Below are 27,217 nucleotides of genomic sequence, written 5' to 3'. Positions count from 1 at the left end.
AGTGCTTACCCATCATGTTCGTGAACACCAAGGTACCGTGAGAGAGTTCCCATTTTCTGGTGAAGCCCCTCCCACATCGGTCTATGACGCCCCTATCATCTTATGAAACATTCAGACAAGCCCAACAACAAATGGATAGCCCATTTTCTGGTGCGTTTCCTCATTACTGAAGGACCAATCCTCATACTAATGAAGGAAGGCCTTTAGAGAGTTCATCATATGAATCTCCCTATCACATGCACTCATATTAGCTGGAGGGAACAGTCAGTTATGCCCTAGTTAGATTTAGGTCAAACCCAAGTGGCTCCCACTGATTGTCATAAAGCCAGATTTCGGTGGGCCTAAATCGACTAGGGTTCCACACGTAACCTCTCCATGAGGTGTGGGGCCCACCACTGAGGGATGTCATCTAATGACCAATAGGGACACCATGGCAATGATCTGCATTCAGCCATGGTGTGCGCAAGAGCCACTGTCGATTGATCATGGGCCAAGTATTTATGGCCCATGTACGTAGCACATCACATGCAAGGATAAATTGATCCAATCAATTAATTATCTGTGAAGCCCATTTGAAGCCCATTTTAAATCCATAATATTAACCATTAAAATTATCTAGGTATATGGACCGAATTAAGGTTGATGGGTTCGGCCCATATAGCTTTATCCCCAGAGTGGGCTTTTAGCAGTTTTAACCATTTAAAACTGGGCCTTTACAGGTTGGGCCGAATTAACCATTTAATTAAATATCAATCCTCAGGCCCATTAGTGTGAAAAAAAGGGCTGACTTTCAGCCTAGATCGAACCCTCGATTTGGTCCAAACAATTTGAACCAATCTTGGTACGAATGGGTCTAGGGTTTGATCTTTAATTTAATCTTTAATTCAAGAAAATAATTTGAAATTAAATATTGATAAAAGAAAATCAAGAATCAGTCAAACAGGGCTGTTCGCACAATCCATCCTGCAAAACAGAGGTTAGATCACAGTTTACAGTTTCATAAACTTCAAATCGCAGATTGCGATTCTCCCATCTGCGAAATCTCCTTCTCTACGCCGCCTTCTTCGATCCAGAAATAAAATAAATAGAAATCCTAATTTCTATTAATAATTACATCTGATCGAATACCTATACATTCAGTCTAAAAATAAAAAAAAATATTTTACAGACCAAATGTAATAAAATAATTCAAAAATTGCAAAATTGCAGGTTCCTTGCGCAAATCAAGAATTCAATCTCCTCTTATACGAACAGCCCATAAATCAAGAAAATTATAAAGAACAATTCTAAATAATAATCTGATTTATATAAAAATTAATTTCAGATTATTCGCCCATAATTTTGGGAACAAATTTCCCAAAACCGATATCTGCGCAAATTGGGTAGAACGCCTTCTGCCCATTTGCGCAAGTTCAGATCTGAAATAGATTGGTTCAAGATTTGAACCATGGCTCTAATACCACTAAAGGGATGAGAGATCCATCGTATGGACGCCCAAATCTTGCGGAATAAACTTGTCGTCAAGCAACTTTGCAAATTGTTCGTTTGCCATTTTCTGATAAAAGAGCAAACATCAGTCGACAACCTAATTTGATTCATGTTCATTACCTAGATATGGATTTTAATCTATGTTCCATTTCCATTTATTCATCTCTGAGATTTCCCTTCTTTCTCAGTGACGGAGACTGCGAGTTGTCTCTGGAAATGTGGGAAATCACATAGGGTGCATGGAGCCAACTGCCATTTTATGCTCCATCCTACTTTTCCATTGCTGACTAATAGGTGCATTTTATGCTCCACCCTACTAGGTTACCTCAATTGTAGGGTAAAAATATTTACCCTATTTTCCCAGATAAGTCGTGAGTTCCATCATCGCACCTCATTACTAGGTTCATAAGAATTTTCCCAGAATATTGTTTCAATTGATTTCTAGAGAGTTGAGTTTTTTTTTTTTCAAAGCATATGTAGAAAAACACAACCTAAATCAAATTTTAAAATGCAACCTAAATTCTAACCTAAATCCCCTCCCCCACACTTAAAACTTACATTGTCCCCAATGTAAGGTAAAATGCAATGAAAAGGTGGAAATAAATAAACTATAAATGCAAAAACAAGAAGAAAAAGAAAAACAAACTTCCCTATTTTTAATCATCATAAACTGGATCCTCTAACTCTTGTAGTTGCAACTTCCGGTGTTCTCCCCTTTCATCTACCATGGGTGGGTTCAAATCTGGAATAGCGGCCTGCAAAACAGAGGGTAAAGGTCTCCTATCAGAGATCAACAACATAATATAAGGAGCATTACCTGACTGTTGTAGCTCTGGAGAACCATTCAACACTGCAACAGTTTCCTGCAATTTAGAACACAAGGTTAACTCCTCTTTCTTAGGATGCTTACTAATGGCAATCTCCAATCCATCCTTCCCATCAAGTTCAAAAACTTCCTGTGCTAAAGAGTCAATCACGTCAATAGAATAAACAGGATTATTATCAGCAAGATATTTCATGGCATCATAAATATTAAACTTAATAAACTTACCATCAAATTCCATGGTGAGTGTGCCACTATAAGCATCTATCTTAGTCTTGGATGTTTTTAAAAATGGTCTTCCTAGCAAAATAGGAGTGGTTTGATCACCATTATCCATATCAAGCACATAAAAATCAGCAGGAAAAACCAAATCATTTACATTTACAATAACATCCTCAACCACACCCTTAGGATAGGCATTAGATCTTTCAACTAATTGAATCACAACACCAGTTTTATTTAAAGGTCCAAGTTTCAAAGAAGCATATATAGAATATGACATGACATTAACAGAAGCTCCTAAGTTTAACATGGCCTTCTCAATTCTAGTGTTACCTATCATGCAAGGGATAGTGAACAAACCCGGATATTCGCACTTTGTAGGGAGTTTTTTAATGACTGCAGAAACATTCTCCCCTACTCTCACCTTCTCACATCCTTTCAGTTTCTGTTTCCTTTTATGTGTACACAATTCTTTCAGGAATTTAGCATAATGAGGTACTTGTTTAAGAGCACTAAAAAGGGGAATATTTGCCTCACATCTACAAAAAGTCTCATAAAAATCTTTATATTGCTCATCTTTTCTAGAACCTGCTAAAGCATTAGGAAAAGGAGGTACCGGTTTATAATTAGAAAGAGGCGGAAACTTACGCTTAGGTACTTCATCATCATCGGGAATGATGTCTTTCTCCTTTTCTTGATTCGACGATGTAGGGGCTGCCTTTGCTGGAGTTTCAACCTCTTCATCACTTCTCAAAACGATTGCACTTACATTTTCTCTTGGATTCACAACCGTTTGAGAGGGTAATTTCCCCAAACTTTGCGCCTCTAACTGATTAATTGCGGTCACCATCTGGCCCATCTGATTGTCCAAACATTGGATACTGGCCCTTGTCTCCTGCTAAAATTGCAAAGTGTTAGTGGCAAGAGATTTGACAATATCCTCTAAAGACATACCTGAATAAGAAGTTTGGGTTGGCTATTGTCTAGGGGGTGCGGCTGATATTGCTGGAAAGTTGGATGATATTGCGGGAAACTTGGGTGGTTCTGTGGATTCTCATAGCTTAGATCGGGATGATCCCTCCATCCCGGATTATACGTGTTTGAATAGGGATCATATTTCCTTTGCGGTTTCCCTAGAAAACCACCTGATGCATTTACTTACACAACGAGCTCCTCTTGAAGAGTTGGGCACATATCAGTTGGATACCCTACTACCAAACATATCCCTCAAGCCTTTACCGTTTGCATGTTACCTACAGCCATTTGACGAACAAGAGAAGTCAGGCTTGCAATTTGTTGTTCTAGGGAAGAGATATTTACCTCATTAGCATGCTTCGATGGAGGGTTGAGCCTATAGTCGAACTGTTGAGAGTTGGCCGCCATATTTGCAATCAGATTTCTCACAGCATCGAGAGTTTTATCTACTAAAGCTCCTCCACTAGCAGCATCAATCATGCTCATATCAGTGGGTTGAAGACCCTCATTGAAATACTGGATCTGTAGCTGCTTGCTGATTTGATGATGGGGGCAGATTGCACATAATTTCTTAAAACGTTCCCAGTATTCATGTAGGGACTCCCAGTTGTACGGCCTTACACTACAGATTTCCTTTCTGATGTTGGCCGCCCTTGAAACTGGGAAGTACTTATCTAAGAATAGCCTCTTCATTTCATTGAATGGGATGAGAGATCCATCATATGGATGGCCGAACCCTGTAGGTAGGTTGGGCGAAATTTCAAAAATTTCCTCTCCCCTCATCTGGGAATCACATTCCCTGTTTTAGAAAATTTGGATTTTCAAGGATCAATCTTGAAATATAAACCGAACCAGATCTGAAACCAGAAGAAGGAGAGGGATATACCTGATACAAAGAAACAGTATCTCCCAATGGAGGTGTTCACGCCCAAGGAAGGAACCAAAAACTGCTCCCATTGAAGATGGCGCAGTGTAGGATGGAATAGAATCAACAATGTTCATCCAACGAACCGAACCCTTCACAAGAATTCGCTGGAGGCAGTGAGTACACCTTTAGATCAGCCTTTCTCCAAAGACTGATATCAAGATCCAATCTTGATCACTCCTGCTAGAAACAGGAAATTGAACTGGCACTAATGGCGGTAGTAGGAAGGAGGCGGCAAGGAGAAAACAACTCAGTCTCACTGGATGTTGTGTTCTCTCTCTGAATTTCGAATGTGATTGATCTTCTATAGCTGCCGCCCCCTTTTCCTTTTATAACCTTAAAGGGATCAGCTCCGAATCCCATTAGGAGTTGCTGATCCAAATCATATTTGGATCTAAATTCCCCTTAAGAGATATGGATAAATCCTTATCTTATCTGCATATTAGATCAGTCCTCTCCTAATCTGATTAGGAGGTTTCCAGATCTGAATCTGTATTCAGATTTGGACTCTCTTAGTTGATAGGGTAAGACCCTATCCTATCTGCTAATCTAATCTCAGATTCGCCCCTTCATTAACTGATCAAATCAGCCTAGTTCCAAATGGGCTTTAGGCCCATTAATAGTATGTGCTCACTTAGTCTTCCAAACTGCTGCCTAGTTGGGCTTCCTTGTATGGCGTGGGACCCAAGCATTGATCTGCACATCAGCCATAAGGGTTCGGCCCAGCCTTTGTTACAAGGCTTGGCCGAATACACTGTTATGGACAGTGCACCCCCTGAAACCCATCAAATGGGCTCTATGGGCCCAACACTTACCCTAAGTGATCCCTGGGCCAAGCCACCTTGTAACACCCAGGGACTGTGGGCAGATGCAAGATCAGCCCATCAGGTATTATCCTCAATGGTCTTACACTTAACCTCTCATCCCATAATGATCATACACTGCCCGACAAGAGAGGACCTCTCCCTCGGCTGCAAGGAGCAGTGTTGCACTCTCTACTTATGGCGTGAGACCCAAGCATTGATTTACACATAAACCACAAGGGTTTGGCCTAGCCTTTGTTACAAGGCCTAGCCGAATTCATTGGAAAGCCCAGTGAACCCCTGGTGCCCATCACATGGACTCTATGGGGCCAACACTTACATTAAGTGATCCTTGGGCCAAGCCAACTTGTAACATCCAGGGACTGTGGGCAGATGCAAGATTAGCCCACCGGGTATTACCCTCAATGGTCTTACACTTAACCTCTCAGCCCGTAATGATCATACACTGCCCGACAAGAGAGGACCTCTCCCTCGGCTGCAAGGAACAGTGCTGCACCCTCTGCTCACATTGATCCCGGGAATTAAAACCTGTTGCAGACAATTTGAAACCGTAACATATATACACTTTTATATCTCATATAAAATATATTTTACAAAACAAATATCAATGATTGAAATCGGCTACTGGCAGTCTTGGTTTCCATCAGAGAGAGTGCATCCCCAATCATTACCTTTGTCTGACAAAGTGGCTGGTCCTGTCAGACTATCCCAACATACCTAGGTTTTGACCCCTCTAAGGATCTCACTGATTGGCATATCAAAGACAACCCAATCCGACACCTAGTGCAGTATCATAATCGAGTCTAGGGGTCAGGTTTTATATTCCAGTTTTGCCCACTAATCTCCAAGGTCCAGGGCAATACTAGAAATCTGGTCCGGTTCAAGGTTTCATCTAATCCTACACTGCATGTAATTTGGGTCTCACCTTGGCAGCACACTAGTGTCAGCCTTAGCTGGATAAATCTGCCCAGACTTATCCAATGGCTGTGAACATTCTAAACTAACACGAGTCACATTAAGTGTCCATTTTAAGGGTATTACACAGAAACACATCACAAGAACATGAATCTAATATGCACTTTATTCATTTACAATAAATGTCATAAGTACATCAAACTGATTGGAGCTAAGGGCATACAATTGTCTAATAGCTCCCACTTGCATTGGTCTCCATTGAGTCCATCTCAGCTCTCATGGCATCTACCCACTTCAGGGAATCTATGTCCAACATAGATTTCACATAAGTCATGGGATCCCCCTCACTAGTCAAGGCTTCCACCAGGTAACTATCCTGGTGATGAGACTTAGAAGAACCTTATTTTGTCCCCTTAATTTCATCCTTTTTACACTACTTTAGCACTTAAATGCACTCATTACTCTTGTATTTCGATTCAGGGCAATAAAGAAGGCAATTGGAAGGAAACAGGCCAATTCGGGTGATTTTGCACAGTTTCGGCGACAGTCAGTGATCTAGGCCTAACTCATAGTTCCGGACTCCGAATTGGGCAATTCAAGAAGCATTAGAAAAAAGAAAGAAAGGCCCACAACTTTACTATTTTGGGTTTTGACTGATTCGGCCCGCATCGAGTACGAAGCCGGGCCCGAAGTTGGAGCAAATTCGCAGCCAGGCCCATTTAACAGCTGAAGCCCAACTCGTAGAAGAACCTAGAAGCAGCCCAAGTAGCAGAGAAGCCCAACTCGGATGCAAGAGTCTAGAGTCCTAATTCGAATGTAATCTCCCAAGAGGGAGAGAGTCTTATTAGATCTAAACTTTGAATGCAATCCTATAAGGATAAGAAGGTTGGGGATTAGATAAGAGATAGGATAGGATTAGTTCAAAGAAGATCAAGACTCCCTAAAGATAAGATGATCTCCTAGAAGGAGTTGGAAAACAGCCCTCTCCTTTGGCTATATAAAGAGGGGGGCGAACCAGCTCTAGCATCACTCATTCCAAGATCCAAGAGATCATCAAGAGGCCAAGAAGCTCAAGAAAGCAGTTCGGCTATGGAGAAGAAAGGCATGGAGATTGCGCAGATCATGAGTAGCTAAGCTTCTTTTTTTGGTTCAAGGGGGGAGGTTCGATTGTGTCATTGTGAGGTTCTATAGTTAATTTATTTTCTTGCTTTTTAATTCAAGTATTCATTGATTCTTGTGCATATTTTTATTGGATGTTGATGTTAATTAGTTTGACAAACTGAATTAATGTTGATCTTCCTATTGCTATCCATGATTTCGGTGATCCGTAATTGTCACGAATAATGGTACAAGTAGCAATTAGATTGATATCTTTTTGGGTCAATTGTTCGTGACAGCCTTTGACCAATGTTTTAACATGGTTCAACCTAAAGGAATGGATGGAACAAAATTCATTAATTGCAGCTATCTCAATTACTGTTATTTTGGTTTAACTATTTTCACAAATCTTAATGCTATCATTGTTTAACATGGAACGCTATCGTACCCAATTGAGTGGTGATAAGTGTTGATCGAATGCTGGGTTTGGTCAACTGAGTTAGGAAAACACAAGGTTTATTATGGCTATCCTAATAAATCTAAGGTTAAATGCTTGAATTGCAAGAATGCTGAAATGTACCTAGGATCGATGGTCAATCGATTCAACCCGAACCCTTGAACCAGAATTCGGTAAGACTGATTTTCTCTTGTTTGTTTAGTTTGTTATTCATTTAATTTTAGTTATTAAATTTTCCCACACAATTACTTTATCCATTCGGCTAAGAGATTACTGATTTGCTCCCTGTGGGATTCGACCTAGAACCACTTTTGCTGCAAATATTTTATTGTGGGACTAGTAAAAATTTTGAGGGCTTCGACAACCCGTCACCTGGTCATAACCAAAACGGACTGGTGGCCTGGACACCTGGGTAGATCTTCTAGGTTGGTTAATACCTAGAAGCTGTGGGACACCTCCCATTGACCCCGAGCTCTCCTCATCAAGAACTGTTTCCTGACGGTGTGAGTCAAGGATATAATCAGTCTCCAAGAATTGTGCATTTCGGCTGCAGAACACCTTTTGCTCATTTGGGTCATAGAATAGGTAACCCACAGAGCCCTTGGGGTAGCCTACAAATAGGCAGCGACTGGTCTTCGATTCTAATTTGTCCGCACTCGTTCTTTTAATGTGCACAGGACAACCCCAAATCTTCAAGTGTCTGACACTTGGTTTCTTTCCGGTCCAAAGTTCGTATGGAGTATTCAGAACCGATTTGGTTGGAACCTGATTCAGCACATGAATCATAGTCTGTAATGCATAACCCCAAAAGGATGTGGGTAACTCTGAGTGTACAAGAAGTGACCGGACCATATCCAATAAGGTCCTATTCCTCCTCTCTGAAACACCATTAAGCTGTGGTGTAGCAGGAGGAGTTAACTGTGATACTATCCCGTTGACCTTCAAGTAGTCCCTGAATTCGTCAGAGAGATGCTCGCCACCTCGATCTGATCAAAGGGCCATAATTTCTCTCCCTAACTGTTTCTCGACCTCTTGTCTAAACTCCTTGAACTTTTCAAAGGATTCGGACTTGTGTCTAATTAGGTACACGCAACCATACCGAGAATAGTCATCGGTAAATGTAATGAATACACATGCTGGTTACGAGTCCTAACACTCAGGGGACCACATACATCACTATGTATATGGTCAAGCATGCCTACACGTCTTTCAGGCTTACCATTAAATGGTCGTTTTGCCATCTTACCTTGAAGGCAATGCTCACAAGTGGGAAGATCTTCTACAGTTAGAAAATCCAAGGACCATCATTTACCAACCTTGTGATATGGTCAACACCGATATGGCCAAGTCGGTAATGCCATAGGCACGTGGGATTAACTATATCACGGATCCTTTTCTTGGGGATATCAGCCAGCGTAGTTTCGGCTATGTTAGTTTTTAGAGAAGGATGTAGAGCATAGAGACCGTTCTCCAGTTCCCCGTATGCGATGAATCTGTTGTTTCTTTTAATAATAATCGTATTACTTAAGAAGACAGAATAACCATCAGCACACAGTTTTGAGACAAAAATCAAATTTCTTCTTAAATTCTGTACAAAAAGACAATCTTTGAGTTCAATTATTCCTTCTCTAAAAATTAACTCTACGGTTCCTATAGCTGTAGCTGCAACACTTGCAGAAGCCCCCAAGTAAAGCATTACTTCTCCTTCACTCAGCCTTCTGCTTACCTTGAACCCCTGCAGTGAGTTACACGCATGAGTTTAAGCCCTAGAGTCAATACACCAGGATGGGTTTAGGGTTCCCCACATATCCTCTTTAGGAGATGTGGGGCCCACCATAGAGGGAGATTATCCAATGATCTTTAGGGACACCATGGCAATGATGTGCATTCAGCCTTAGTGTGCGCAAGAGCCACTGTCGAATCTGCATGGGCCAAGAACTTATAGCCCATGAACATTGCACATCACACATCCATACATCACATGCAGGGATAAATTGATCCAACCAACTAAATATCTGTAAGGCCCAAAATTAAAGCCCATTTTAATCCATAACATTAGCAATTAACATTATCTAGGTATATGGGCCGAATTAGTGTTAAGCAGTTTGGCCCATATAGCTTTTCCCGCAAAAGTGGGATTTTAGCAGGAAAAGCTATATGGGCCGAATTAAACTCTTCATTAATTATCAATCCTCTATCTGCGAACCTATTTTCCAGATAAAACCATAATCTGCGCAAATCAGGTAGAACGCCTTTTGCCCATTTGCGCAGGTTCAGATCTGCATCAATTCAGTCCAAGATTTGAACCTTGCTCTGATACCACTGAAAGGGATGAGAGATCCATCATATGGATGGCCGAACCCTATAGGTAGGTTGGGTGAAATTTCAAAAATTTCCTCTCCCCTCATCTTGGAGTCACATTGCCTATTTTAGAAAATCTGGATTTTCAAGGATCAATCTTGAAACATAAACCGAACCAAATTTGAAATCAGAAGTAGGAGAGGGATATACCTGATACAGAGAAACAGTATCTCCCAATGGAGGTGTTCACGCCCAAGGAAGGAACCAAAAACTGCTCCCACTAAAGATGGCGCAGTGTAGGATGGAGTTGAATCAACAATGTTCGTCCAACGAACCGAACCCTTCACAAGAATTCGCTGGAGCCAGTGAGTACACCTTCAGATCAGCCTTTCTCCAAAGATTGATATCAAGATCCAATCTTGATCACTCCTGCAAGAAACAAGAAATCGAACTGGCACTAATGGCGGCAGCAGGAAGGAGGTGGCAAGGAGAAAGCAACTCAATCTCACTGGGTGTTGTGTTCTCTCTCTGAATTTCGAATGTGATTGATCTTCTATAGTTTCCGCCCCCTTTTCCTTTTATAACCTTAAAGGGATCAGCTCCTAATCCCATTAGGAGTTGCTGATCCAAATCATATTTGGATCTTAATTCCCCTTAAGAGATATGGATAAATCCTTATCTTATCTGCTGATTAGATCAGTCCTCTCCTAATCTGATTAGGAGGTTTCCAGATCTGAATCTGTATTCAGATTTGGACTCTCTGAGTTGATAGGGTAAGACCCTATCCTATCTGCTAATCTAATCTCAGATTCGCCCCTTCTTTAACTGATCAAATCAGCCCAGTTCGAAATGGGCTTTAGGCCCATTAATAGTATGTGCTCACTTAGTCTTCCAAATTGCTGCCCAGTTGGGCTTCCTTGTATGGCGTGGGACCCAAGCATTGATCTGCACATCAGCCATAAGGTTTCGGCCAAGCCTTTGTTACAAGTTCTAGCTGAATTCACTAGAAAGCCCAGTGAACCCCTTGAGCCCATCACATGGACTCTATGGGCCCAACACTTACATTAAGTGGTCCCTGGGCCAAGCCACCTTGTAACACCCAGGGACTGTGGGCAAATGCAAGATTTTCCCATCTGGTATTACCCTCAATGGTATTACACTTAACCTCTCAGCCCATAATGATCATACACTGTCCGACAAGAGAGGACCTCTCCCTCGGCTGCAAGGAACAGTGATGCACTCTCTGCTCACATGGATCCCGTGAATTAAAACCTTTTGCAAACAATTATAAACCGTAACATATATATTATTTTATATCTCATATAAAATATATTTTTCAAAACAAATCTCAACGTTTGAAATCAGCTGCCGGCAGTCTTGGTTTCCATCAGAGAGAGTGCATCCCCGATCATTACCTTTGTCCGACAAAGGGGCTGATCCTGTCACTAAGATCACCCACTCAGAAGAATTCTTAGACTGTCCCAAAATACCCAGGTTTTGACGCCCTCTAATGACCTCACTGATTGTTATATCAAAGACAACCCAATTTGACACCTAGTGCAGTATCATAATCAAGTCTAGGGGTTAGGTGTAACTTTCCAGTTTTGCCTACTATTCTCCAAGGTCCAGGGCAATATTGGAAATCTGGCCCGGTTCAAGGTTTCAAGTAATCCTACACTACATGTGCTTTGGGTCTCACCCTGGTAGCTGAGGCAGGCTACCCCAACACTTGGCAGCACACCAGGGTCAGCCTTAGTAGGATAAATCTGCCCAGACTTCTCCAACGGCTGTGAACATTCAAAACTAACACGAGTCACATTAAGTGTCAAATTTAAGGGTATTACATAGAAACACACCACAAGAACATGAATCTAATATGCACTTTATTCATTTACAATAAATGTCATAAGTACATCAAAATGATTGGAGCTAAGGGCATACAACTGTCTAACATTCGTTCCGTGTGGAAACTGAAGGGAGGAGATATCCATCGTATGGACGCCCAAATCTTGCGGAATAGAATGGGAGAATTTCAAAAATTTCTCTCCATCCTACTGGGAATCGTATTCCCTATTTTAGAAAAATCATATTTTTCAAGGATCAATCTTGAACCATGAACTGAACCTGATCTGAACAAAAGCAGTAGGTAAGGGATATACATGATACAAGGAAGGAACCAAAAACAGCTCCCACTGAAGATGGCACAGTGCAGGATTGAGCAGAATCAGTAGCATTCTTCACAAGAACCGGATCCTTCACAAGAATCAGCTGGATGGCACATGAGCACTACTTCCTATCTGCCTTCCACAAAGGACTGATATCAAGATCTTATCTTGATCACCTACTGATAAGAGGAGAATGAATTGGTAGATGTGGCGGTGGCAGGAAGGAGGCGGCAACAGAGATTTAGCGCAATGATGCTGAATTCTCTCTTCTATGATTTCAGCTCTGAAGAGGATGTGAATATGTTTATTCTAAAGGCTGCCGCCCCCTCCTCCTTTTCTAATCTTAAAGGGATCAGCTCCTAATCCTATTAGGAGTTGCTGATCCAAATCATATTTGGATCAGAATTCCCTTTAAGTGATAAGGGTAAACCCTTATCTTATCTGCAGATTAGATCAGCCCCCTCCTAATCCCATTAGGAAGTTTTCAGATCTTAATCACATTCAGATCCGGACTCTCTGAGTGGATAGGGTTAAGACCCAATCCTATCTGCTAATCTAATCTCAGAATTCGCTTCTTATTTAACTGATCAAATCAGCCCAGTTCGAAATGGGCTTTAGGCCCAATATGGTTATGCACTCACTTAGCCTTCCAAACTACTGCTCAGTTGGGCTTCCTTGTATGGCATGGGACCCAAACATTGATCTACACATTAGCCACATGGGTATAACCCAGCCTTTGTTACAAGGCCTGGCCGAGTACACTGTTATGGACAGTGCGCCCACTAAAACCCATCACATGGGCTCTATGGGCCCAACACTTACCCTAAGTGGTCCCTGGGCCAAGCCACCTTGTAACACCCAGGGACTGTGGGCAGATGCAAGATTAGCCCATCAGGTATTACCCTCAATGGTCTTACACTTAACCTCTCAGCCCATAATGATCAAACACTGCCCAACAAGAGAGGACCTCTCCCTCGGCTGCAAGGAACAGTGTTGCACTCTCTGCTCACATGGATCCCGGGAATTAAAACCTTTTGCAAACAATTATAAATCGTAATATATATACTTTTATATCTCATATAAAATATATTTTGCAAAACAAATCTCAATGATTGAAATCGGCTGCTGGTAGTCTTGGTTTCCATCAGAGAGAGTGCATCCCCGATCATTACCTTTGTCCGACAAAGGGGCTGATCCTGTCACTATGATCACCCACTCAGATGAATTCTCAGACTATCCCAACATACCCAGGTTTTGACCCCCACTAAGGATCTCACTGATTGGCATATCAAAGACAGCCCAATCCGACACCTAGTGTAGTATCATAATCGAGTCTAGGGGTCAAGTGTAACTTTCCAGTTTTGCCCATCAATCTCCAAGGTCCAGGGCAATACTGGAAATCTGGTCTGGTTCAAAGATTCAATTAATTCTACACTGCTTGTACCTTGGGTCGCACCCAGGCGGCTGAGATAGGCAACCCCAACATTTGGCAGCACACCAGTGTCAGCCTTGGTAGGACAAATCTCCCCAGACTTATCCAACGGCTGTGAACATTCTAAACTAGCACGAGTCTCATAAGTGTCCAGTTTAAGGGTATTACACAGAAACATACCACAGGAACATGAATCAAATATGTACTTTTTTCATTTATAATAAATTCATAAGTACATCATTCTGATTTGAGTTAAGGGCATACAACTGTCTAACAGCTCCCACTTGCACTTAGGTCCAATCTTGTACAAGTCAGAGTCCCATACTTTCCACGTGTTTCTCAAACACTTTCTGTGTCAGTGGCTTAGTCAATGGGTCTGCAACATTCTCCGCTGACGCTACCTTCTGAATCAGGACATCCCCTCTACCAACAATCTCCCACAGTACGTGGTACTTCCTCTCGATGTGCTTCGATTTCGAGTGGGCTCGTGGCTCCTTAGCCTGAGCAATCGCTCCATTGTTGTCACACAACAACGGGATGGATGATGTGCTGGATGGAACTACTCCCTATTCGTGAATGAACTTCTTCATCAACACGGCTTCCTTGGCAGCTTCACTTGCGGCAATGTATTCAGCTTCGGTTGTGGAGTTTGTCATGGACCCCTGTTTGTTACTTTTCCAGCAAACAACACACGATCCTATTGTGAAAACATACCCAGATGTAGACTTTCTATCATTTGGATCCGATTGGAAATTCGCATCAGTATACCTCTGGATGTGTAGTGAACTACCATCGAATACCAGCAGTCCTTGGATCTTTTGTCCTTTGGAGGTACTTCAGTATGTTTTTCACAGCAGTCCAGTGCTCCTGCCCTGGGTTAGCCTGAAATTTGCTTACCACACTCACTACCTGAGCAATGTCCGGACGATTGCACAACATGGCATACATGATGCTCCCTACGGATGAGGCATAGGGAACGTCCTTCATGCCCTCAATCTCGTCAAAGGTCTTGGGAGACATCTTCTTGGAGAGAGTGACTTCGTGCCTGAAAGGAACATTTCCCTTCTTGGAGTTATCCATGCTGTATCTCTTGACAATTTTGTCAATGTAAGCAGATTGGGATAATCCTATTATCCGCTTTGATCAATCTCTATAGAGTCGAAGACCCAGTATATAGGAGGCTTCTCCAAGATCTTTCATGGAGAATTGCTGTGAAAGCCATACTTTCACCGTAGTCAACATTCCTACATCATTCCCAATGAGTAGAATGTCGTCTACATACAGAACCAAGAACGTAACCTTGTCCCCACTGGTTTTCCTGTAAACATAGGGCTAATTTGGATTCTGCTCAAAGTCAAACATTTTGACAGTAGAGTCAAATCGGATGTTCCAACTCCTAGAAGCTTGCTTAAGTCCATATATGGATCGATTCAGTTTACATACTATGTGTTCCTAACCCGCAACTACGAAGCCTTGCAGCTGCTGCATATAGATATCTACAGTAAGATCTCCATTCAAGAACGCAGTTTTGACATCCATTTGCCAAATCTCATAGTCACGGTATGCTACTACAGTGATGGGTTGTCGAAGTCCTCAAAATTAGTACTAGTCCCACAATAAGATATTTGCAGTAAAAGTGGTACTAGGTCAAATCCCATAGGGAGCTAACAGTAATCTCTTAGCCGAATGGATAATATTACTGAGTGGGAAAATTAAATACTCTGATTAAAAGAAGAAATAGCAAACTTAAACAAACAAGAGAAATTAGTCTTACTGAATTCTGGTTCAAGGGTTCGGTTTAGCCAATTGGCCATCGATCATAGGTATCCCTGGTAATCTTGCAATTCAAGCATTTAAACTTAGATTTATTAGGATAGCCATAAAAAACCTTGTGTTTTCCTAAATCAGCTGACCAAACCCAGCATTCGATCAACACTTATCACTAATTGACTGGGTACGATAGCATTCCATATCAATTAGTGATAGCATTAAGCTTTGTGAAAACAGTTAAACCAAAACAACAATAATTGAGATAGCTGCAATTATCGAATCTTGTTCCATCGATTCCCTTAGGTTAAACCATGTCAATACATTGGTCAAAGGATGTCACAAACAATTGACCCAAAAAGATATTAACCTAATTGCTACTTGTACCACTATTCGTGACAAGTACGGATCACCGAAATCATGGATAACAGTAGGAAAATCAACATTAATTCAGTTTGTCAGACTAATTAACATTAACATCCAATGAAAATATGCACAAGAATCAATGAATACTTGACTTAGAAAACAAGAACTTAAAATTAAATACAGAACCTCACAATGACTCAATCGAACCTCCCCCCTTGAACCGGAAAAGAGAAGTTTAGCTACTCATGATCTTCAAACCCTCTATGAGATTCTTCTCTATGGCCGAACTGCTCTCTTGGTAGCTTGAGTTGCTTGGTGATCTCTTGGATCTCCAACTCCTTTTAGGAGATTAACTTTTAAAATTAGAAAGTCCTAATCTGATCTACTTCTATCCTATCCTATCTAGTAATCTCATTCTCTTATCTTTTTAGGATTACAATTGAACTTTAAATCTGATAGGACTCTTCATTCTTGAATTCGAGTTGGGCTGCTACAAGGCTCTTCTGTGAATTGGGCTTCAGTTGTGAAATGGGCTTTGCTGCGAACTTGCTCTGACTTCGGTCCCGGTTTCGTCTTCAGTGTGGACCGAATCTGTCACAACCCAAAACATAAAAGTTGTGGGCCTTTCTTTCATCTTTCTGATGCCTCTTGAATTGTCCAAGATTTCTGACTGTTGCCGAAACTATGTAAAACCATCCGAACTGCCCTGTTTTCTTCCAATTACCTTCTTTCTTGCCCTGAATCAAAATAAAAGAGTAATGAGTCCATTTAAGTGCTAAATTAATGTAAAAGAGTGAATATTAGGGGATAAAAATAGGGTTCTTTTTGGTCTCATCAAATCCCCCCACACTTAAACTTTGCCCGTCCTCGGGAAGACAAAATTCAAACAAAAATAAAACTAACTATCCTACCGATTTTTAAACTCAACTCTCCTTCATCTTTATCCACAAATATTCTAGGTTAACTATTGCAAACCGTTATATCAACACAACCAAGTCATACACGACTCATTCATTAGTCAATCCAATTTTTGCTACTGCAAACCAGGTAGTAAATCAGGGAAAACCTTTTTCTCTTCTCTCTTTTTTTTATTTTCTTTTTTATTTTCTTTTCTCTGAAGAAGTGAGTGCATTTTATGCTCCATCTCACTTTTGGATTATTTGGTCAGTAGGTGCATTTTATGCTCCATCCTACTACTTGAATTGTTTGCTAGTAGGTGCATTTTATGCTCCATCCTACTATTAGATGACTTGGCTGGTAGGTGCATTTTATGCTCCATGCTACCATCGGATTACTTGACCGGTAGGTGCATTTTATGCTCCATCCTACCAATTGTAGCAATGATGAAGTATTTACCCTATTTACTTAAACCGGAATTTAGGACTAGTTTAACTGGAAATGGCTTCAGATAAGTCATGTACTCCTTGATCGTACCTCATTATTAGGTTCACAAGAATTTTCCTAGAACATTGCTTCAATTGATTTCAAAAGAGTTGAGGTTTTGATTTTTTTTTAACGCAAATGCAGAAAAACACGACCTAAGTCAAATTTTAAAACACAACCTAAATCCCCTCCCCCACACTTAAAACTTACATTGTCCCCAATGTGAGGTTAAATGCAAAGAAAGGGTAGAAAAACTAAACTAGAAATGTAAAAACAAAAAGAAAAAGGAAAAACAACTTCCTTATCATGGATCCTCTAACTCTCGTGGTCGCAGCTTTCGGTGTGCTCCTCTTCCATCCATCATGGGCGGGTTCAAATTTGGAATAGGGGCCTGCAAAATAGATGGAAGGAGTTTTGTGTGAGCTGGAGGTAAACTAAGAGTTATAGTTTTAAAAGATTCCAACTCAAAAGTCGAATTTTGCAATTCAAGATTCAACACAAACTCCTTTTCTGCTTGTTGTAATTGTTCAGGCCCATTGTTAAGTGCAACTTTCAGTGTGTCTTCATCATCTAGTTCAAAAGTTTGTTCCACTAAAGAGTCAGTAATATCTATAGAAAAAATGGAATGCGCACAAGACGAATCTAACTCTTCCTTTATATCCAATTGTGCACTCAATTCGAGCTCCTCATTCATATCTTCTTCTTCAAAAATTTCCTTATTGGAACTCTCAGGTGGATCTTGTTCTTCCTCTTCTTTCTGCTCTTCATCCACTTCCTTGGCGAAGCAAGCTGTGACTGCAATCCCTTCCTACTTCTTAGCACCATTGCACTAGCATTCTCCTTGGGATTGACCACCGTCTATGATGATAGTTTTCCAGAAGTTTGTGCCTCCAACTTGCTAATAGAAGTAGCAAGTTGGATGATTTGGTTCCCTAAGTTCTAGATGCTGGCCCTTGTTTCCTATTGGAATTGTTGAGTGTTAATTGCTAGAGCCTTAACTATTTCATCTAAAGACATACCTGAACTTGAGGGTTGATTTTGGGCTTGGGTAAGTGCTGGAATTGGAGGTTGTTTGTGGCTCTCCTTGATTTCCATAGTTCAAATCGGGATGATCCCTCCACCCAGGTTTGTAATAGTTAGAATAGGGATCATATTTGTGTTGAGGTTGGCCAGGAAATCCTCCTACAGCATTGACTTGTTGCATTGAATCATCTCGCGATAATGGGCACATGTCCATAGGATGCCCAGGAATTGTGCATATGCCACAAACTGCAATCATTTTTAATTGCCCTACAACCAATTGATGAACCAAAGCAGTTAGATCAGAAATTTGAGTTTCCAGATTAGAATAGCTTACCTCATTAACACGTCTGATAGCTCCATTTGTTCTTGCTCCAAATTGTTGAGAGTTCTCAGCCATGTTGGAGATCAATTGCCAAGCCGCCTAAAGTGTTTTGTCTTCTCAATTTCAGGAATATATTCTAGTTCACCTTTTTGAGAAGAACGAGTCCTAAAACAAAAGAGGTAAGCACAAACAGAAGGCACGAAGCTAAGAAATTAAAATAGCTCCCCGGCAATGGCGCCAAAATTTTGATGGGTTGTCGAAGCCCTCAAAATTAGTACTAGTCCCACAATAAGATATTTGCAGTAAAAGTGGTACTAGGTCGAATCCCACAGGGAGCTAACAGTAATCTCTTAGCCAAATGGATAATATTACTGAGTGGGAAAATTAAATACTGAAATTAAAGAGGGCAGTGAAGCAGCTCTAGCATCACTCACTCCAAGATCCAAGAGATCACCAAGCAACTCAAGAAACTCAAGAGAGCAGTTCGGCCATGGAGAAGCAGAGCATGGAGGTTTCGCAGATCATGAGCAGCTAAGCTTTTTTTTTTTTCTGGTTCAAGTGGGGAGGTTCGATTGTGCCATTGTGAGGTTCTGTAGTAAATTTATTTTCTTGTTTTTTAATTGAAGTATTCATTGAATCTTGTGCATATTTTTATTGGATGTTGATGTTAATTAGTTTGACAAACTAAATTAATGTTGATTTTCCTACTGCTATCCATAATTTCGGTGATCCGTAATTGTCACGAATAATGGTACAAGTAGCAATTAGGTTGATATCTTTATGGGTCAATTGTTCGTGATAGCCATTGACCAATGTTTTAACATGGTTCAACCTAAAGGAATCGATGGAACAAGATTCAGTAATTGTAGCTATCTCAATTATTGTTATTTTGGTTTAATTGTTTTAACAAATCTTAATGCTATCACTGTTTAAAATGGAACACTATCGTACACAGTTGAGTGGTGATAAGGGTTGATCGAATGCTGGATTTGGTCAACTGAATTAGGAAAACACAAGGTTTATTATGGCTATCCTAATAAATCTAAGGTTAAATGCTTGAATGGCAAGAATGCTGAAATTTACCTAGGATCCATGGCCAATCGATTCAACCCGAACCCTTGAACCCGAATTCGGTAAGACTGATTTTCTCTTGTTTAGTTTGTTATTGCTTTCTTATGCTTTTAATTTTAGTTATTAAATTTTCCCACTCAATTACTTTATCCATTCGGCTAAGAGATTACTGAATTGCTCCCTGTGGGATTCGACCTAGTACCACTTTTACTGCAAATATCTTGTTGTGGGACTAGTACTAATTTTGAGGGCTTTGACAAACCTGTCACTACCTTATCCAATTTTTTAGATGTTAAGACCAGCATGAGGTTATGGTACCAATCGGCGTAGTTCGGAGCCTTAAGCTTGTTGTCGTCAAGAAGTTTTGCAAATTGTTCGTTTGCCATTTTCTGATAAAACAACAAACATTAGTCCACAACCTAATTTGATTCATGTTCATTACATAGATATGGATTTTAATCTATGTTCCATTCCCATCTGTTCATCTCTGAGATTTTCCTCCCATCTAAGTGATGGAGATAGCAACTTGTCTCTAGAAATGTGGGAAACCACATAGGGTGCATGGAGCCAACTGTTTCAGCTACAAAACCCCACCACCTTTTTGTGAAGGATCATATCCACTCATCATATGAGTTTTCCCTTTGGCCTCTTTCAGACAAGGTTCAGAGCCGTTTTCAGGTAAACCTTTCTGTCCAGTGAGTGATCACGCATCATATTCGTGAACGCCAAGGTACCGTGAGAGAGTTCCCACTTTCTGGTGAAGCCTCTCCCACATTGGTCTATGACGCCCCTATCATCTTATGAAACACTCAGACAAGCCCAACAGCAAATGGATAGTCCATTTTCTGGTGCGTTTCCTCATTATTGAAGGACCTATCCTCATGCTAATGATGGAAGGCCTTTAGAGAGTTCATCATATGAATCTCCCTATCACATGCACTCATATTTACTGGAGGGAACGAATAATTATTCCCTATTTTGATTTAGGTCAAACAAAAGTGGCTCCCACTGACTTTCATAAAGCCAGATTTTGGTGGACCCAAATCGGCTAGGGTTCCGCACATTTCCTCTTCAGGAGGTGTGGGGCCCACCACTGAGGTAGGTCATCCAATGACTAGCAGGGACACCATGGCAATGATGTGCATTCAGCCATGGTGTGCGCAAGAGCCACTATCGAATCAGCATGGGCCAAGCACTTATGGCCCATGAACGTAGCACATCACACACCCATACATCACATGCAGGGAAGAATTGATCCAATCAATTAATATCTGTAAAGCCCATTTAAAGCCCATTTAAAGCCCATTTATAAACCATAATATTAACCATTAATATTATCTAGGTATATGGGCCTAAATTAGGGTTGATCAATTCGGTCCATATAGCTTTTTCTACGAAGTGGGCTTTTAGCAGTTTTAATAGTTTAAAACTGGGCCTTTACAGGTTGGGTCGAATTAAATATTCAATTAATTATCAATCCTTAGGCCCATTAGTGGGAGAATTAGGGCTGACATTCAGCCTTGATCGAATCCTAGATTCGGTCCAACCAGTTTGAACCAATCTTGTTCGAATGGGTCTAGGGTTTGATCTTTAATTAAAAATTTAATTCAAGAAATTATTCTGAAATTAAATACTGATAAAAGAAAATCAAGAATTAGTCAGATAGGGCTGTTCGCACAATCCATCCTGCAAAACAGAGGTTAGATCATAGTTTGCAGTTTCATAAACTGCAAATCGCAGATAGCGATTCTCCCATCTGCGAAATCTCCTTCCTTGTGCCGCCATGTTTGATCCAAAATAAAAAAAAATAGAAAACCTAATTTCTATTATAATTACATCAGATCGAATGCCTATACATTTAGTCGAAAAAATAAAAAAATATTTTATAAACCAAATGTAATAAAATAATCAAGAAACTGCAAAATCGCATGTTCCCTGTGGCAACCAAGATTTCGATCTCCATGTGTACGAACAGCCCATAAATAAAGAAAATTATAAAGAATTATTCTAAATAATAATCAAATTTAGAAAATTTAATTTCAGATCAATCGCCCATTAACTGGAAACAAATTTTCCAGAAAAACCTTATAACTACGCAAATCGGGTACAACGGCTTCTGCCCATTTACATAGGTTCAGATTTGATCCAATTCGGTAAAAGACTTGAACCTGGCTCCGATACCATTGAAGGGAGGAGATATCCATCGTATGGACGCCCGAATCTTGCGGAATAGAATGGGTAAATTTCAAAAATATCTCTCCATCCTAATGGGAATCGTATTCCCTATTTTAGAAAAATTATATTTTTCAAGGATATATCTTGAACCATAAACCGAACCAGATCTGAACAAAAGTAGTAGGTAAGGGATATACCTGATACGGAAAAATAGTATCTCCCAATGGAGGTGTTCACGCCCAAGGAAGGAACCAAAAACTGCTCCCACTGAAGATGACACAGTGCAGGATGGAGCAGAATCAACAGCGTTCTTCACAAGAACTGGATCCTTTGCAAGAATCACCTGGATGGCACGTGAGCACTACTTCCAATCAGCCCTTCCACAAAGGACTGATATCAAGATCCTATCTTGATCACCTACTGACAAGAGGAGAACGAATTGGCAGATGTGGCGGTGGCAGGAATGAGGCGGCAAGAGAGATTTAGCGCAGTGATGCTGAATTCTCTTTTCTGTGATTTCAGCTCTAAAGAGGATGTAAATATGTTTCTTCTAAAGGCTGCCACCCTCTCCTCCTTTTATAAGCATAAAGGGATCAGCTCCTAATCCCATTTGGAGTTGCTGATCCAAATCATATTTGGATCAGAATTCCCTTTAAATGATAAGGGTAAACCCTTATCTTATCTGCAGATTAGATTAGCCCCCTCCTAATCTTATTAGGAGGTTTCCAGATCTGAATCACATTCAGATCTGGACTCTCTGAGTAGATAGGGTTAAGACCCAATCCTCTCTGCTAATCTAATATCAGAAATCGCCCCTTGTTTAACTGATCAAATCAGCCTAGTTCGAAATGGGCTTTAGGCCCAATAAGGTTATGTGCTCACTTAGCCTTCCAAACTGCTGCCCAGTTGGGCTTCCTTGTATGGCGTGGAATCCAAACATTGATCTACACATCAGCCACATGGGTTCAGCCAAGCCTTTGTTACAAGGCTTGGCCGAATACACTGTTATGGATAGTGCACCCCCTAAAACCCATCACATGGACTCTATGGGCCAACACTTACCCTAAGTGGTCCCTGAGCCAAGCCACCTTGTAACACCCAGGGATTATGGGCAGATGCAAGATTAGCCCATCAGGTATTACCCTCAATGGTTTTACACTTAACCTCTCAGCCCATAATGATCAAACACTGCACGACAAGAGAGGACCTCTCCCTCGGTTGTAAGGAACAGTGTTGGACTCTCTGCTCACATGGATCCCGGGAATTAAAACCTTTTGCAAACAATTAGAAACCGTAATATATATACTTTTATATCTCATATAAAATATATTTTGCAAAATAAATCTCAACGATTGAAATCGGCTGCCAGCAGTCTTGGTTTCCATCAGAGAGAGTGCATCCCCAATCATTACCTTTGTCCGACAAAGGGGCTGGTCCTGTCACTATGATCACCCACTCAGATGAATTCTTAGACTGTCCCAACATACCTAGGTTTTGACCCCCATTAAGGATCTCACTGATTGGCATATCAAAGACAGGCCAATCTGACACCTAGTGTAGTATCATAATCGAGTCTAGGGGTCACGTGTAACTTTCCAGTTTTGCCCATCAATCTCCAAGGTCCAGGGCAAGACTGGAAATCTTGTCCGGTTCAAAGATTCAATTAATCCTACACTGCTTGTGCCTTGGGTCTCACCCAGGTGGCTGAGTTGGAGGGCGGGGTTGTATGCGACAAAAACCAGAATTAAAAAAAGAAATCAGAATTAAAAAGAATGAAATTTAAATGGGAAACATGGCGATTCAGAGTGCTGAGACTAATCAAAAGAATGAATCTTGGTCTAGGATAACATGCACCATCAGAATTTCACTACTGCTCATCGATGCAAAAATAAATCAATTCAGACTTTGAATATTCATCGTAGGAATTGGTTTCCTATATCTCCCTACCATAGTTAATCAGAAAACAAGCGATCTAATAGCTATAATTATAGCCCTAGCAAGTGCACTAGTTATCAAGTAGTATAAAAATATCGTTCCCACGAGGATTTAACAAAATAAGTATTAAGAACTACAACCTTCCTTAATTATTTGGACAATCGAATTTCAGATTTGAGAATAAGAACTAATGAAAAAGCAAAAAAAGGAAAACAAGAGCAGAAGTAACAATGCTGAAGTATGTAACGATTGGTTGAATTCGCTAGGGCTTTCGGTCCACCTAACCATTCCAATAAATATTAATGGATGAGATTATCCAAGATAATTTGTCATTCCCATAAGCTGAAGTCTTTCCAATTTTATTTAATATTCTCTCTCGAGATATACTAAAACTACTTCTATCAGGTAACCCCTCGATCTCTCGACTAGAGTTCCCAAGATAGAAGCACATTAAGTCCAAGGAAAAACTATTATATTCAGATAAATCATGTGTATATACCCCTATATATCATTCAATTCACACCATGAATTATGTGGTCAGCTATGTGAATTCCTCTCTCAATTCATTCACATACGCCTGATCAATTAAGAGATGGTCACTCCTAATAGCATTAAGCAAGATAATTCATAGACTATATGGAAATCACGATCTTGAATAAATCAGAATAAAAATATATTCATTGATATGATTAGGCTTTCCACAACCCTAACTACAGATAAATTAGTTCATACTAGCAGAAATAAAACAAACAAGAGGAAAGAAAGAACTCATGGTTTCGCCCTTGGAGTTGAGATCTCCTCTTCTCCTTGCCGCCACCTCCTTCTTGCAGACTTCTTGCTTGATAATTGGATTGCTCATCTACTTCTTGATGCCTCTCTAGTCCGCCCCCTACCCCTTTATATAGCTTAAGGGGAGGGGGTGGTCTCTTAATCTTTCTTAAAGTTAATCTCTCAAAAATAGAAAGTCCTAGTCTAATCCTACTCTTATCTCTTTATCTAATGAACTCAATCTCTATCTTTATGGGATTACATCATAAATTTAGATCTGATAAGACTCTTCTCAGTTTCTTGTTCTTGGATTTGTATTAGACCTCCTCTGCGAATTGGGCTACAGCCAGGCTTTTCTGCAAGTTGGGATAAGCTGCAGATTGGGCCTTCCTACGAATTTGCCCCAACTTCAGGCTCGGATTTAACTTCGATGTAGGCCGAATTTGTGAAAGCCCAAAACATGAAGTTGTGGCTTTTTCTCTTATCTATCCAGTGGGTCTTGAATCAGCCCAATCAGAGTTCGGATACGCGAATTAGGCCCAGATTACTGAATGGTGCCGAAACTATGAAAAATCATCTGATTTGCCTTTCTTTGTTCCTGATGCCTTCTTTCATGCCTTGAACCGAAATACAAGAAATATGAGTCCAATTAAGTACTAATTAAGTATGCGAGACAGAATATTTAGGGATAAAAATGTGATAAATTCTACTCTCATCACGATCCTCTTAACCCTTACTACTGAACAACCCTTACACAAGCGTTAAAGATTTAATCCAGTAATAGCCTTAAGCATTAGAGATCGATGAAGCTAAACAGCACAAGCACAAGCGATTGCATTTAATTTAGTCGAGTGTTCTTCCTAAGATCTAACAATTCCTGACGCAGCAAATCATTAAACCCTAGTTGCTTCGCAGATTAGAGGGATCAAACAATTATGGATTTGATATCTAATGTAGCAGTAAATTGTAACGAATAATAAACTAGTAGGCCTCCTAGCAATCAGACGAGACAATCATGAACATGAACATAGAAGAACATTCGATATTCAAAGCATAAATCAAACAATAAAAATCAAATTAGATCTCACAGTTTGGTGGATTCTGAGGCTTTTGTTTCCTTCGACCAAGTATTAGAGTTTAGCCATGCATGGTCATGGTGAAAACTCAAGAAAAATCAGAGAATAGAGAAGAGAAGAGAAGAGAGGTTCGGCTTCTCCAAATCTGCTTTCTTTCTCCCTTGCTTGCTGAGTTCTTGTCCCCATGGTTGAGTGGTGCCTCCTTGCTAGTCTGCCCCCCTTTTTATAACCTTAGGGGGAGGGGCTGTTTCCAACTCCTCTTAGCAGTTTCTTCTCAAAAATAGAAAGTCTTATCTCCTAATGGGATAAAGCTTAATTCAGATCTAATGTTATCCTTATCTCTAAATTGAAACTCTTAACTAAGTTGGACTCTAACTCTTTTCTTTCTTTAAGATTACAATAAAAATCAGATCTGATTAAGACTCTTAGATGAATTATATTAGGAGTGGTGAGTGGGCCCTACTACTACATGCTGAATTGGGCTGGTCTTCTCCAGCGAACTAGGGCTTCTCTACGAATTTATAGAGACTTCAAGCCCTATTTTGACCTCGATGCAGTCCGAATCTATCAAAACGCAAAACATGAAAGTTGTAGAGCTTTGCCTTTTCTTTCCAATGAATCTTGAATCATCTCAACCGGAGTCCGGATGAGAGAGTTATGCCCAAATTACCACGCGGCGCCAAAACTGTGCATAATTACCCGATTAGCCTTGTTTTTCACCTATGCCTCCTTTTGTGCCCTAAATCGAAATATAAGAATAGTGAGTCCAATTAGGCACTAAATGAGTATAAAAGACTAAATGTTAAGGGATAAAAATATGATAATTTTCATTCTCATCAGAGGGCGAACCCCAATTTACCCCAATCAGATTACTGATACAATAGAGAAGACAGTTGCAGTTGGACTGACGCTATCTTCTGCTCTTGCCTCCTCCTTTTGCTGCCGCCATAGCCAGTTCAATCTCCACCTGTAGGAGTGATCAAGAAAGGTTCTTGATATTAGTTTTTGGAGAAAAATGATCTGAAGTCGTGCTCACTCGCCCTCCGTCAGATTCTTGGTGAAGAATCAGGTTCTTGTTGAAGAACCACCCTGCTGACTCTACTCCAACCTACGCTATGTCATCTTGAGTGGGAGCAGTGTTTGGTGATCTCCTTGGGCATAAACACTTTCATTGGAAGTTACTACTACTTTGTATCAGGTATTTCCTCTCCTACCTTTTGGTTTATGATCTGGTCTGGTTTAGGGTTCAAGATTGATCATTGAAAATGCAGTTTTCTAAAATAGGGAATGTGATTCCCACATGAGAGAGAGAAATTTTTGAAATTTCGCCCAACCTACCTATAGGGTTCGGCCATCAATATGATGGTTCTCTCATCCCCTCAACAACACCAGAAAGCAAACAAAACTTGCTGAGCAAATGAAGTAACACCGGGAGAGGATAGCTCGACAAAATCTATTGAAGCAGTGCAAAAATTCATAGACACCAAAAAGGAGGAACTTCAGCCTCTAATTAGGGCTATCAATGGATTCCAAAAGTTCAATACCTAATTCAACTCATTATCCTGTATTTGAATGTTAGAGTTTGCATCCGACTAATAATCGGATCAGGTGTGGATTTAACCCTATTCAATACAACTAAGATGCAAGTTCAATAAAAAAATATTATTTTATTTATATATGTAGTATAATTATGTGTATATATAGAT

The 27,217-nt window shown here is 40.4% G+C and overlaps 1 protein-coding gene across 1 annotated transcript; it reads right to left on the bottom strand.

Annotated features, from left to right (window-relative positions):
* Positions 1-2,144: 2,144 nt before the first annotated feature.
* LOC148789934 (uncharacterized) lies at positions 2,145-18,561 on the bottom strand. Its single transcript, XM_088893819.1, has 4 exons — positions 18,161-18,561; positions 3,854-4,043; positions 2,306-3,428; positions 2,145-2,230 (listed from the first exon to the last, which is right to left on the bottom strand). Exons 1-4 carry the CDS (start codon positions 18,559-18,561, stop codon positions 2,145-2,147), a joined length of 1,800 nt encoding a protein of 599 aa, XP_088749945.1.
* Positions 18,562-27,217: the final 8,656 nt, after the last annotated feature.

This window comes from Nelumbo nucifera, chromosome 8 (assembly GCF_055504915.1).
Source record: "Nelumbo nucifera cultivar China Antique chromosome 8, China Antique-T2T, whole genome shotgun sequence".
NCBI classification, from domain to species: Eukaryota; Viridiplantae; Streptophyta; class Magnoliopsida; order Proteales; family Nelumbonaceae; genus Nelumbo; species Nelumbo nucifera.
Note: the sequence above shows the minus strand (reverse complement) of the source record. Positions and strands in the feature narration are given on the sequence as shown.

Bases quoted from the DNA above. Each gene is read 5' to 3' on its own strand.
- LOC148789934 (XM_088893819.1), bottom strand. From the start codon at position 18,561: ATGGCTGAGAACTCTCAACAATTTGGAGCAAGAACAAATGGAGCTATC. The intron at 4,044-18,160 runs GTATGTCTTTAG...TCATCAAATCAG, and splicing joins AAATCAACCCTCAAGTTCAG to CAAGCAGCTACAGATCCAGT. The intron at 2,231-2,305 runs GTAATGCTCCTT...CCGCTATTCCAG, and splicing joins TCCAGAGCTACAACAGTCAG to ATTTGAACCCACCCATGGTA.